General features: G+C 40.3%; 1 protein-coding gene across 7 annotated transcripts in view; it reads right to left on the bottom strand.

Annotated features, from left to right (window-relative positions):
* TNC (tenascin C) overlaps window positions 1–13659 on the bottom strand; it is a 94329-nt gene that overhangs the window by 66064 nt on the left and 14606 nt on the right. For all 7 annotated transcript variants that reach the window (XM_064378524.1, XM_064378531.1, XM_064378541.1 and 4 more), the window contains exon 2: window positions 896–1488. In XM_064378524.1, the coding sequence (XP_064234594.1) occupies window positions 896–1352 (457 nt within the window). In that variant the 5' untranslated portion in view covers window positions 1353–1488. The remainder of the gene's footprint in view (window positions 1–895; window positions 1489–13659) is intronic.

Here is a 13659-nt window from a genome sequence, read left to right as displayed (position 1 = left end):
CTAGCTAATTTTGTATTTTTAGTAGAGATAGGGTTTCATCATCTTGGTCAGGCTAGTCTTCAAATCCTGACCTCAGGTAATCCACCTGCCTTGGTCTCCCAAAGTACTGGGATTACACCACGCCCGGCTTAAGCCTGTATCTCTTATTACTCTTTGTATCATCTCATGCCAGTGAGTTAATGCCTTTGAGTTTCATTTCTTTGATCTGCAGAAGAGGTCTTATCTTTCCCTTATCTAACCTTTACCTTAAAGGGGCTGCTGGAAGGTTTAAATGAGATAATACGACAGTGCCTGTTACACGGAGGTAGCTTAACTCATGATTGTCATCATTATAATAGCTATTACATTGGAACTTTTTCCTAATTTTTATAGACTCAGCACTATCACAGGCAGCACTGTGTATTTGTAAGAATACTGAGATGTAAGGAACTCAACTCCGTATTGCAGGACCTTCAGGAATCCCATCCTCTTTCTTGGCCTCAGTTTCTCTATTTGTACAATGAGGTAATGGGGCCACATCAGTACCTATCGGAGAGTGCTCTCTGGAACAGAAATTTCATGGCGTATTCATAGGTTTTGGGGTAGAAACTGGGTAGATTTCATGGCCAAATACATTTTAGAAACTTATAATTAAGGTGAAATAGGGTTTTTCAAAGCAGGACTTCTTGGAGCCTGAAAACCCCTCTGAGAAACGGTTGTTGCCAGGACTCCTCCAAGCAGGAGAGAAATAGTTACAGTGTCCACATTTATTTGAACATGAAATCTCTTTGTAATGAACACTCTGGGGAGCTAGTTTTCTAGTAAGCCCACTTTGAAAGCAAGCGATGGATGCTGCTATGCTTATCATTTCTCCACATTTGCACAGCGTGGGACTGGGCGGTCCGCCAGCTCGTACCTGTGGCGGGCTGGAGACAGCAGCCAGCTCCTGCACTACATTGCTCCCTCAGGGAAGACACCAGGTTCTCCAGCTCCTCCAGTCTGCTCAGCAGCTCCTTAACATCAGGGGCTGCGGCACAGCCACAGGCCCGGCGGGGGATGTTGATGCGATGCGTGAAGACAATCTGGTTTTCCCCATCCACTGTGTGCTCCTGGAAGCTTTCACTGGGCTCTGAAGGTAGGGTCAGGTCTTTCTCCCCACTGGGTGACTCCAGATCCACTGAACACTGGGATCCCACTGGCAGCTTGATGTTGTAGACATGGTTAAACACCACTGGCTGGTTCTCCTCTGGCAGGGTGACATTCACCCCACTCTGTCGCTTGTGCCGGATGACTTTCTTGAGGACCCCGCCTTCAGTAGGGAGGGCAAGCAAAGCAAGAAAGACACCTGCCAACAACTGAGTCATGGCCCCCATGGTGGAGGTGGGTTTGGCTGGGTGTTGCCGGGGTTCTAGCGTTCTAGGGTGTCCCACTCTCAGCAGAATTTGAGATTTAGAAGCACAGAGTAGACTCCAAATCAGTTGTCCCTTATCTTCTTGAAAGAATTATCCTCTACAAGCAAAGACAAAAAAAGTATGAGTATCTACTATTGAATATATTGAATATCTATAATTCAAGCAAATTTTGATTTTATATCCCTGTATTTGAAGCTTTCCTGATAATCTTTCATTATATACCCTTGTAAGATCATAAAATAGTCTCTGAAAGAACTTTGTCACTTGAAGGAATGATTTCACTATTCAACTTCTGGAAATTTTGGGAGACAGAAAAATAGAAAAAGTAAAATATTGAAATAAGATAGACATAAGTTTGTATCTGGCTGTAGCTCTGGTTCCTTGGACAAGTTATGCAACTTTTCTTTCACTTTCTATATAGTGAAGATCATAACTGCTAATGACAGGGTTAAAAGAATGATGTAGAAGTTATTTGTGTATTCATTAGTTCCCTCAATATTTACTACATCCTCTGAATGAATTATCGCGTTATAAAGGCCCTAGTTCTGGTAGATGTTCAGTGACTCCTGCCTCATATTACTGATGCTCAAAACTGACTTTCACACCATCTGCTGGTTCTCTTCTGTCAAGAGGCAGAGGCTAAAATAAAGGACTCCAGGAAGCAAACTGAGTTTTAATCCCAGCCGAACTTCTTACTAGTTATGTGACTGTCAGCATAGCATTCAATCTACTTCTCTGCACCTCCATTTCCCTGCTCCTTGATTTACTTTCAAAACCTTCAAATGTCCAGTTTTTAGAAGAACCTGACAGCATATTCATGAACCAGTTGTCTAAACTGAGGTTCACAGCTCAGAAAGCATGTCCAAGAGCCTCTGATGTCTCCTTCAATCAACGAGCACTTAAGACAATTTTTACAGAGGTCTGTGGTGGCAGAAATCAATATAAGACCACGTATATACCCTCAGGGGACTTCACAATAGAATTAAGAAGAAAAGGGAATTATCCATTCAGTACATAGGGAGCAAATCAAGAAAGAATGCATAGGATTTGTTTTGTGGTATAGCATATAACTGCCTAAGGGTTTTGAAAATAAAAAGGAAATAAAGAGAATGGTGGGGCATAGCTTATGGGAAACGGAGGGTGAAATTTAAGCTGAGCCGTAAATAGTGAGAAGAATTAGATGGAAATAGATAATGGAGGAGAATATGCTACCATGAAGCACTTCTCACTTTGCCAAGTTATCTTATTCATCTGTCTTAGAGCTATTCACCTGTATGGGCAATCGGGTGGCAGAGAAAAGGGGACTTGTCAGAGGCAGTTGAGAAACTGAGTAAAGACAGGAAGAAATGGTAGTTATAATATTCACTAACACAGTGCCAGGGAGGCATGTGAGAATGATCTATACATCATATGAAGTCATTCATGGGTTTCCTTGATTAGGAAATGCACCTGAATAAAGTTCAAAAGATGACTGAAGAGCTGTTTGTTTTTGTTGTTGTTGTTGGTTGTTTGTTTTTTGAGACGAAGTCTTGCCCTGTCGCCCAGGCTGAAGCATAACGGCATGATCTCAGGTCACTGCAACCTCTGCCTCCCAGGTTTAAGCGATTCTTTTGCCTCAGTCTCCTGAGTAGCTGGGATTACAAGCGCATGCCGCCATGCCTGGCTAATTTTTTGTATTTTTTTTTTTTTTTTTAAATAGAGATGGGGTTTTACCATATTTCCCAGACTGGTCCCAAACTCCTGAGCTCAGGCAATCCACCTGCCTCGGCCTCTCAAAGTGCTAGGATTACAGGTGTGAGCCACCATGCCTGGCTGGTATTTGGTTTTTAACACGTCATTTACAAATTGACATTTCCCTATGCTCATACTATTCTTATACCAGCACATTGTAAGTTAGTTATTATGCCAATTAGCTGTAGTGCTTGGGTTGCTCAGCCTATAAGAAGGCTTCTAACTTTTTTTCAGAAAGATTTTATTCTAGTAATAGAAGGCATCAGCATGATCCCAACTGACCACCTTCTTCCTCACGACTGAAAGCCTTTGCAAAACTTAAGAGAGGAATTGTGGCAGGGAAAACTGAACTGAGAAGCATTTCTATATGACTGATCAGGGGCCTAAAGACTGAGAAAGCACTAGTGCATTTAACCAAGAAGGTCCTACCCACATATGTACCACATTCTAGTTATATTCTTATTGACACTTTACTAACTGTCCCTGTAATATCTACTCAGGACATCTTCTCCCTAGTTAGACAAAACAAAAACAAACAAACAAAAAACCAAAGAATCAAAAACCACCCAACCTTCTTGTGAGCATGCTTTCTCATCGAAATTAGCTTTTTAATAACAATGTGTGGGTCTGCAATGTAGGTAAGGCCACCGAATGAAGATTATTATAAAAAAGGAGACTTGGCATGTTCTCTTCTTTCAAACCAATTTGGTCCTCTTATTTGTTTACTGGACAAATATTTATTGGTTGCATAGTCTAGTAGAATGGCTGCTCTGACTCTCTTCACCTTCACAAAGTCTTTCTTTCTTACCCCTTTCCCATCAATTCTTAGCTTTTTTTTTTTTTTTTTTTTTTTGAGAAAGGGCCATGGGCCAAGCTTGAAATGTTTTTGGACTTCTACCCAACACTATTGTGTGTGTTGCTAAATGACTTAAATTTCCATCTAAAAAGCCATTATAGTTGCCGATTGAGACTCCAAGGCAATGAGTTTAGCGTAATAATGACCAGAGTGTGAGCAGAGTGAGGATTTCTCACTGTATATTTAAGAGATGTGCACTGGCACAACCAAATGTTGCATCGTTTGGGAAAACGGTATGTTATTCTTGAGCATTGTGTATTTCCTATTGGCTTACGGTGGCCTGAGGGTAGGTAGATGTTTTTGTACTTTGGGAAAGACCTATTATATTTTAAGTGTTGTAGAAAATGGTTAGGCTTTGGAATTAGACATACCTGGTTTCAAATGCCACTCACTAGACCTGTAACTTTGGCAAGCTACTTATCCTTTCTAAACCATGAACTCATTTATAACACAGGAGTCAAAACCTTTCCAGAGAAAATGAAGGATTAGAGACCTGTACATGAAGAAACCAGCAGGGTGTCAAGCCCGTAGTAGGCACTCATTAAACAGTAGTTCCTATTTTGTTGCACTCCTGGGAACAAAACCTAACAAGAGTCCACGCCAATAGCCTCCTTTTGCTTAAGCCTGAGCTTGACCTCCTAGTTGAATACAGTCCTAAACTCAGCAGCAACTTGGATCTAGATCAAAGAGGAGCTGCAGAAATCACTGGTGGGTGAGGAGATAAATTTACTAGAACTAGAAATATTTATATGAGAGAGGGAAAAATAGGGAGCAAATAATGACCTTTAAGAATATAAAATATCCTCATGCAGACAACTGGCTATTTTATGTCTCTTTTGTGGATGAACCCAGAAAAAATTACTTGAGATTGCAGTTGGAGATATTTAGGTTAGACATGAAGAATCATGTTCTGATAGTAGGACTTTTATATTTCAGAATGAGCAACTTATTCTACAGAGGCTCTTTAAAAAACACAGATTATAATCTTTATAGTGATCAGCAATAACAGGTCTGGAAAATATCTTGTAGGAGGAAGGACTACAGACCTAGGCATGTTTATTTTGTAGTTGAGAAAACCAAGGTTGGGTGGAGCAGGGATGCCATGTCTAAATCCTGGCAAAGCAGGCACTGGCTTGCTTCTTGTAGCCCCTAAGGACAGAACAAATGCCTGTGTGTGTATGTGTGTGTGTGTGTGTGTGTGTGTGTGTGCATGGGTTTGTGTGCTGAAGATGGGGCAGGAGGGAGGGTGGTTTTATGAGAAGACAAATTTCAGCACAACAGGAGAAAGACTTTTCTAGTTGGAGTAGGCACCCAATAGAAAGAGCTTCTTTGGGAATGTAGCAAGTTCTAAAGCACCAGAATATAAATAGAATGGTGTTGAAGGGCACATGTTTTGTAGACAAGTCATCGTTTGATCACTTCCTGTTCCTTGTGCAAAGTATCATCTATGACCACAAACCAGAGTCCTGTCATCAATAAATGTGTTAAGGGTGTCCTCACAGGATCATCGTGAAAAGTGCATGAGATAACGTGTGTAAAAGAAATGGCACACAATCTTTGTTTGCAGTAAGAGCTTAATAAAGGGAAACATTTGTAATACAAAATATGGACTTTAATTATGTGTTTTTGCAGGATTTTCTTTCTCCTAACCCTTGAAACCCCTACTTTGGCATATGCAGTTCTGTTTTTAAGCAAGGACAAGAGCTACAGCATAGTAAGAACTTTTCCTCTCTCAGCGATCCCAGATAAATATGCATGCCTGGGATATATATATACACACACACACACACACATATATACATATATATGCACACACACACATATATATCTCCCAATATATAATACACTTGCTCCAATTATATTATAATATGTAATATAATATTACATATATTATATATGTAAGTGTGTGTGTATATTTCATGGTGATATTTAAGGATCTGGTAAGTCAATGATTGCAAGGAAGGGCATCAGGAAGAGACATAGCCTTTGCATTGGCTCAAAATACAGATTTTTGGGGTCACATATCAAGGACAAAGCTATTTTCAAGCTAAGTATGTTGTGCTGCTTTTTGCTCTGCCTCAGCGTATGTATCTAATGCAAAACAGTAAACACGTGTGTCAGACTTTGCTTTCTCTTTTTATCAACATTAATTTTTAGAGTCAAGTGAATACCTGTGAATTACGGAATTGTTTTTGTGAGATGTTCTATGTATCTCCATCCCTGTCAGGGTCTCAAAAGCAAATTAATCTGGTAAAAAAAATCCACAATAAAAACTTCTTCATGATAGGAAATTTAAAAAGAGGTAAAACACTTTAAATTGATTGATCTTGAGCTGCTGTGTCCAATATGCCACATGTGATTATTGAAATTAATTAAAATTAATTGCAATTAAAAATATCATTCCTCAGTTGTTTCACTCACATTTCAAGTACTTAGGAGCCCATGTGGCTAGTGGTAACAATATGAGACAGTGCAGATAAAGAACATTTCTATCACCTAAAGAAGTTTTATTGAGCAGTACTGGTTTAGAGGATTGCTTGTTTTTATTAAGTCCATGGTATAAAGTGAGGTAATGGAGACTCAAAGAGGTCAAGGACAATCTACAAGAAAGTTTTGATGTTGTTAAGTTTCTTGACTAATGAAAATGGGTGAGTACCTCAGACACAAGTGCCAGAGGATTAGGGAGGAAAAATGGCATCTTTTTAGCAACTAATTCACTTAACTATAGCAAGCATGTGTGTGCATGGTAGTTTCCATACCTTACATGTTTGAACATATTCAGGGGTGAGTGAGAAACAGTACTTAAGGCTATGGTCCTTTGCAGATCTGAAGAGATAAGTACCCTGTCTCAGATCTGCATCCTTTCTCACAACCTTGTCCTTGGGTTAAGAAATCTTTTTTTCTTCCTCCTTCTGCACACCTTAGAGTCTCTTAAGAATCTTCTCCCCAGGTCAAACTAAAACCAAGTTCCTACAGAATCACTCGGGCCATGTCTAACGTCTCTTTCTGTCTGCTTCAGCCTCTCCTTAGAAGCTGGAGAAACCTTTCAAAGACAACTCATGACTCCCATTCCTCTGCTGACCCTGCACTGCTTTGCTCCAGAGTTTTGAGGGCACTCAGTCCATATCATTCAGCCATCTAAACATTTCCATTAATGAAGCAGCTGTGTGTGGGGAGTCTTATCTTTGCAGTAAAATAAACCTGTGTTAGAATCCAGTTCTATCACTTTAGCAGTTGCTCCCTATGGCCGTTCCCTTTCCCCTCTGAATCTCTTTCACTGCCTCATCTCCCTGAGGATACATATGTCTATCTCATAGTGTTACAGGAGAGTGGGTTGAAATGAGAAGACATATGCTAAGTTACTCACACAGTGCCTGGCACACAGTAGGGGCTTAATATGTGGTAGCTAATGGTAACAGTGGCAAAAATAACAACACTGATCAAATAGAGAATAGATCAGAAAGAAAACTTTGTATCCAGAAGGGATGGGGGAATCAGGGAGACACATTCATGACTATAACAAGTAACAAAAGAGATCGGCCAACTTCATATCATTAATGCTCAAAGTGGAGGGAGGCTATATTCTTTTGAGGGGCCCAAGAAAGACATCTCAAAAAAAGTGGGATTTGAGATAAACTTCAAAGATGAGCAAGATTCTGAAAAATGGTTGGATACAACTCCAGCAGGTAGGTTTAAAGGGAAGCCTACAACATCCTAGAAAAAAGAAGCCCCATGAGAAAAGGCAAGAAAGTTGGAATGTGTGGGTGGTGAGGAGAATTAAGAAGATGACTGTAATAATAGTGGCATCTCCTTGTGGGTGCCTGATACTTGCCAAGGTGGTGTAGCATGCAGGGATTATGGAGAGGTCTTGTTCTACTAGGGTATAAAGTAACGCATAGGAAAGCGGAAAGGGAGAGACCACATGGAGTTGGCAGAAGCCATATTGGGAAGGATATAAAAGATCAACATGGGCCGGGCGCGGTGGCTCATGCCTGTAATCCCAGCACTTTGGGAGGCTGAGGCAAGTGGATCACGAGGTCAAGAGATCGAGACCATCCTGGTCAACATGGTGAAACCCCGTCTCTACTAAAAATACAAAAATTAGCTGGGCATGGTGGCACGTGCCTGTAATCCCAGCTACTCAGGAGGCTGAGGCAGGAGAATTGCCTGAACCCAGGAGGCGAAGGTTGCAGTGAGCTGAGATTGCACCATTGCCCTCCAGCTTGGGTAACAAGAGCGAAACTCCGTCTCGAAAGAAAGAAAGAAAAAAAAGAAGATCAACATGAAGAGCTGGTACTTAACTCAGTAAGCAATGTGGCACCTCTGTAAGCCTAAGTGCCTAACTGCTCACAGTTAGTCATCTGTTGAGAAGGCTGGATAGAATATAGGCTTTAATATTTAGTCTCCCATTCTCCAAATACCTGGTACATTTATGGTCCCAGACCCCTGCAAAAAATAAGAAGAGAGAAACAATGGTCCTGAAAGCTTTTGGCGGGGGGTAGTGAAGGGTGGGGAAAGCTTCTGGGGGGGAAGTGAAGGGTGGGGAAGATATTAAATGTTAGTAGGCTTTAATCTTATTTCAATTGCCTTGGTATTAAATGTTACCAGTGTTGGATTATTTCTTCATATTTTGGCATTATAGATTTTTATTCAGAGCATTACTGTGAGATAACGATTGATTTATCAGGTTGGGAAACCAAGGCCAATGTCAGGCCAGTCCTAATGGCTTTTTAGCATACAATTTTACACATGAAGATGCCTCTTGGCTTGCTGTCAAATCTTTTTTTTCTCTTTTACTAGTAGAGCTGTTTGGTAGCTAACCTTTGGAAGCAGCAGGGAATAGAGTAACAGTTATTTTTAGGCACCTCACTGCAGGACAAAGACCATTGCTAGACGAAGAAATCAACAATCTTTGAATTTTCCTCTCATCACAGCTGGAGAACAAACAATTTCATTTTTAGATAAAGATAAAACTTCCAACTGGCTAGAATCATATTTCATAATTAGTTACTCATGACTTCACTTTTAGTAGCTCATGAAATTTATTTACCTTGTTGACTTAAGTATGTACACGAAATATCCTAGTTTTAGGAGGACAAGGAGAATTCCTAGGTTTAGAAATGCAGATGAATTTGTTTCCACATCATTTTGGCAACCCATGAGGCAGCTTATACCAAATTTTTCTCCTCGCTTACAGGCAAAAGAGTTTTATTGTGCATGGTCTGTCAAGCATAGAGTTGCTTACATGGGTGTTCTTAAATGTCCTAGAAATTCCTCACCCTTTGTCCTTCCCAACATCCATAAATTCCTTTTGGAATGTGTCAGGAAGAGAGAAGAGCCAGGAAACAGCCTCAAGTGTGGATTTTCTTTTTTTCTGAGGACATCTGATCCCCATAGTTGAGTGAGTCCAGCACAACCTGTGTCATAAAAGAATTGAGAAAACTCTAACTGCCAAACCAAAGACCCTCCTAACCCCAGGTGTTTGAAGAATTCCAGAACTGAGAAGCAGTTATCCATTTAGGCAGCACCGTGGCTTAACTGGTGCCCAGGTAAGATGTTGGGGAGCCAGCGATTATCCAAGGGGACCGAGAATTAACTTTTTAAATGATTTATTCTTGCATTCAATAAAGATGTGTTGAGCAAGTGTAAGAACAGGCTACACGATAGCTCAGTAGTGGTGGGGTGTTTCAGAAGCCAGTGATGGATGGGTACTGTCCTTAATGAGCTCACAATCCAGTGTAGAAAGCAGACGTGTAAACAGATACTTGTCAGGAAGAATGATAAATGCTAAAATTGACAAATATCCAAGAAATCTTTGCAATGTTTGAGGATATCTGCTCTAGCATCACTCAAACACTGTTAGATCCTTGTCCTGTCACTTGCTATTAATTTGAACCACATGGAATCACCACTCTTTTAAGTCAGAAATGGTTGGGTAGTAGCAAATCCACAGGGTTTCATCCAGTAGCTGTCTTGGATGTGTAACGTTGCCTGTCTGGGCCTTAATTTTCACATCTGTAAAACGGTAGCACTAATATCAACCCCACAAATAAAGTTCTTACAACTGAAAGTGAGTAAAATGAGATTATGCAGGCCAAACACTCAGTAGCTAACACTTAAAAGGAGGGAGACCTTAGCAACTGGTGTGTATCGGCATTATATGATTATTGTGTCTTCTGCCTGGAGACAGCATTTCTAACAGAAGGCTAGTTTCTGAAGGATGAGATCCATAAGACAAATCTGGGAAGCCCTCTCTTTCCCACTGTTGCCTTTTCCATGGAAATGTATAAATCTTAGTGTTTCAGTTTGTTAAATGGCAGGGACACTCTAAAATTTTTAGGAAAGTGAGGAGGCTGTGACTACAGCCCTGGTTTTCCTCTTAGCCTATCTACTCTCACTCAGTAGCAAGAAAAGCAAAGGAATTAGCCTGGGGTGGGGCTCTTTTCTGGGAGGTCAGGACCCTGGCCAAAGTTTCTCAGGGGCAGTGCTGCTGCTGGGATGGCTGTCCGTGCTGCTGAGCCAGGGCTTTCTCCAGAACAGACTGCCTGTGGTTTAGTCTTTCAAGACTGTGTTCCTAACGGGAAACATTTGGCCCAGCTTCTCAGTACTTTCCAAAGACACAGACAGACATCAAATTATAGAACCAAAATCATACTTGAGCAGGACTTAGAAGCAACTGTAGAAGATCACTGGATACAGGCACAGCAAGTCTGTGGCACAAAACAATTCATTCTAGTGTACAGGGCAGACATTGCTAATCGATAACAACACACTTCTGAGGAGCCCCACTTGAGAATCTGAATCATCATTTCAGGCAGCCAGTTAAGTAGTATATAAATGGAAGTAGTGGATCACACGAAACTTACTTGCCATAATTATTATTTAAGAGACTAACTGAATTGAAACACCTAGAGAGAGTCACCAGCTAATTAGCTAATTAGTAAAGCAGATATTAAAATCCAGGGATTTTGCCTTTTGGTCAAGGAATTCGATTGAGATTGATCTCTTCCCCTAGATCACTGGGAAGCCTTCAAAAAGGAGTGCATATGTACAGCATGGTGATTACAGTTAATAATAACAGTGTATACTTCAAATTTGCTAAGATAGTAGGTAGCTCTTAAGTGTCTTCATCATTCACACATAGAGGTAACTATGTGAAGCAATGGATGCGTTAATTAGCTTGAATCTGGTAATCATATCACAATGTATGCATATATTAAATCATCACATTGTATACCTTAAATGTATAAAATTTTTATTTGTCAATTATACTGCAATAAACTGGGGAAAAAAACTTTTAAAAAATGCATATGAAAGTCTTCCAGTAATTCTTAGTCTGAAGTCATTGTAATGATCTCCAGAGAGAAATATCGGTGGTGGGATTCTGGAGAGCATTCATGTTAAAATATTTTTAGACTTCTTGGCCCTGTTGACTGACTATCTATCTATCTATCTAACCATCTATCCATTCATCCATCCATCTTTTCAGTACATATGTGCCAAACCCTGAGTTAAGCATGAATGATTCAACACTAAAGAAGATAAGCATGTTCTGTATAATCAAAAAGCTTATAATTTCCTCCCAAAGAGTCAAAAAATGTAACTTATTTTATTTTATTTTAGATGGAGTCTCACTCTGCCACCCAGGCTGGAGTACAGTAGTACAATCTTGGCTCATTGCAACTTCCACCTTGCAGGTTCAAGCAATTCTCCTGTCTCAGCCTCCTGAGTAGCTGGGATTACAGGTGCCCACTACCATGTGCAGCTAACTTTTTGTATTTTTGGTAGAGAGGGGGTTTCATCATGTTGAGCAGGCTGGCTTGAACTTCCGAACTCAGGTGATCTGGCTCACAAGCATGAGCCACCACACCCAACTGCAATTGATTTTAACTCCCTGTGTGGTGAATTTAATATTTGTGATATTCTTAAGTGCCACTGCAGGTTGGGAACATGGTGCACAATCCCAAGCCAATACCAAGAGTATAAATGTTAACATTATTTCAAGAGCGAATTGCTGTTTACTTACTATGGACTGCCCAATGTGCTGGGTCCTTTGGAAAAGAAGCCAAGTAAGGAGTTATTTTTTGTTCCTAGAGATCTCAGAAACTAGAAGATCATATATAAGCAAGGCCTGGTATTAATGCCAGCCTGAATGAGATAATTGTGGAAGTGTCTCTTTGCACTGGGAAGTTCATGGAGGGCTTCCTAGAAAAGGAGGACTTACAATAACCAAATATTGGTTGAAGAGGCCTTGGAGGATCACGAAGTTGACATAATAACAATAATAATTAGGAAGAAGTTGACATCATCAGCATCACAAGTAATACAGATATCATTAACTATAATTTATTAAGTGTTGATTTTGCCAGAGCCTGTGCTTAGTTAGCATTTTAACTCTCCAACTTCAAATTCACAAACAATTATGAGATAGTATGTGTGCCCTCATTGCGCAGCTGAAGAAACTGAGACATAGAGTCTTTACATGGCTTGTGCAAGTTCAGACATTATTAAGTTATGGAGTCAGGATTTGAACCAAAGCCCATCTGAGTCCAAAGTCAGGGCTCTGAACCACGATTTTACACAACCTTTTGTGTTGGAGGGCCAAGCAAAGGAGCTATGAGTCAAGACCAACCCCAGCCTCTGACTATGTAGCTTCCCAACACCTGGCTCAAAGGAGAATACTATCAATTCCCCAGAATTATACCATTAAGATGCCAGACAGCCTGTGGCTGCTGTGGAGATGAAGCAAGCTGACAGATACATTTGGGGTGCTGCCATTTCTCAGTAATCATTGAGAGAGGGTTCCAGATGCCTTGAAGGCTTCTAGAAGACTTTTGCCATCTCTGAGTGAATAAACCTACAAGTCCTTCAAGGTGCTCCTTAAAAACATCTACTACCGAAAGTTTTATCAGGTAACTTCAGTCTAAATTTATCGTTCTCTCTTCTGAATTGTCTGGGGAATTGATATGATATTATTTCATTTATCATTTAAAAAAGACTTGGAATAGCTTTATTAGGCATGTGTAACTCCATCTCTTAGGAAATTAGCTAATTCTATCTTGTATTTATATTAGACTATAAACAGTTTAGTTATTTGGTATGCATTTAGACTGTATGTAGACTGTAAGCTCTATGAGGGCAAGGATATATCTGAGACATTCATCTCTGAATAAATACAAAACACTTTATCTAGAGACTTTCTACTTGAGACAAGATTTCTTTATGACCAAGTAAACTCCTTTGGCAGAAAGTGGACTTGGCCAGGCCTAGGACACACTGAGCAGGAAAATTTGGTTTTGGTGTGAAGGAAGCATCCTGGGTTATTAGTTAGTAACCTTTTCAATTTCACTGCAGTGTTTGTCATTTTGTAGTATTGTTAAATGTAGGTCCCCCTTCATCATTTGAAAATTTGACCTTCATTACTTATTTTTAAGTTACCAGATATTTGGCCTTTTATGAGGCCATATAATAGGAAGTGCAATAAACTGAAGATCTGGAGGAGAAGCTCTGAGATCCACTTCTGCCAAGCAGTTCTGACTAACAGGGTCATTGTGTGACCTTGGGCAAGTCACATCCACTCTTGAGACCTCAGTTTCTCTTGTAAAATAAGCAACTGTGAATGGTTTCCAATCCTAAGATCCCTTTGGTTCTAGTGATCTGTGGTCCATTGCTACTTTCGTA

The sequence above is a fragment of the Aotus nancymaae genome, unplaced genomic scaffold (genome assembly GCF_030222135.1).
Source record: "Aotus nancymaae isolate 86718 unplaced genomic scaffold, 86718_ANA_hifiasm-v0.15.2.pri h1tg000003l, whole genome shotgun sequence".
Lineage (NCBI taxonomy): Eukaryota > Metazoa > Chordata > Mammalia > Primates > Aotidae > Aotus > Aotus nancymaae.
The sequence above is the reverse complement of the archived record's forward strand: the minus strand, read 5'-3'. Positions and strand labels throughout refer to the sequence as shown.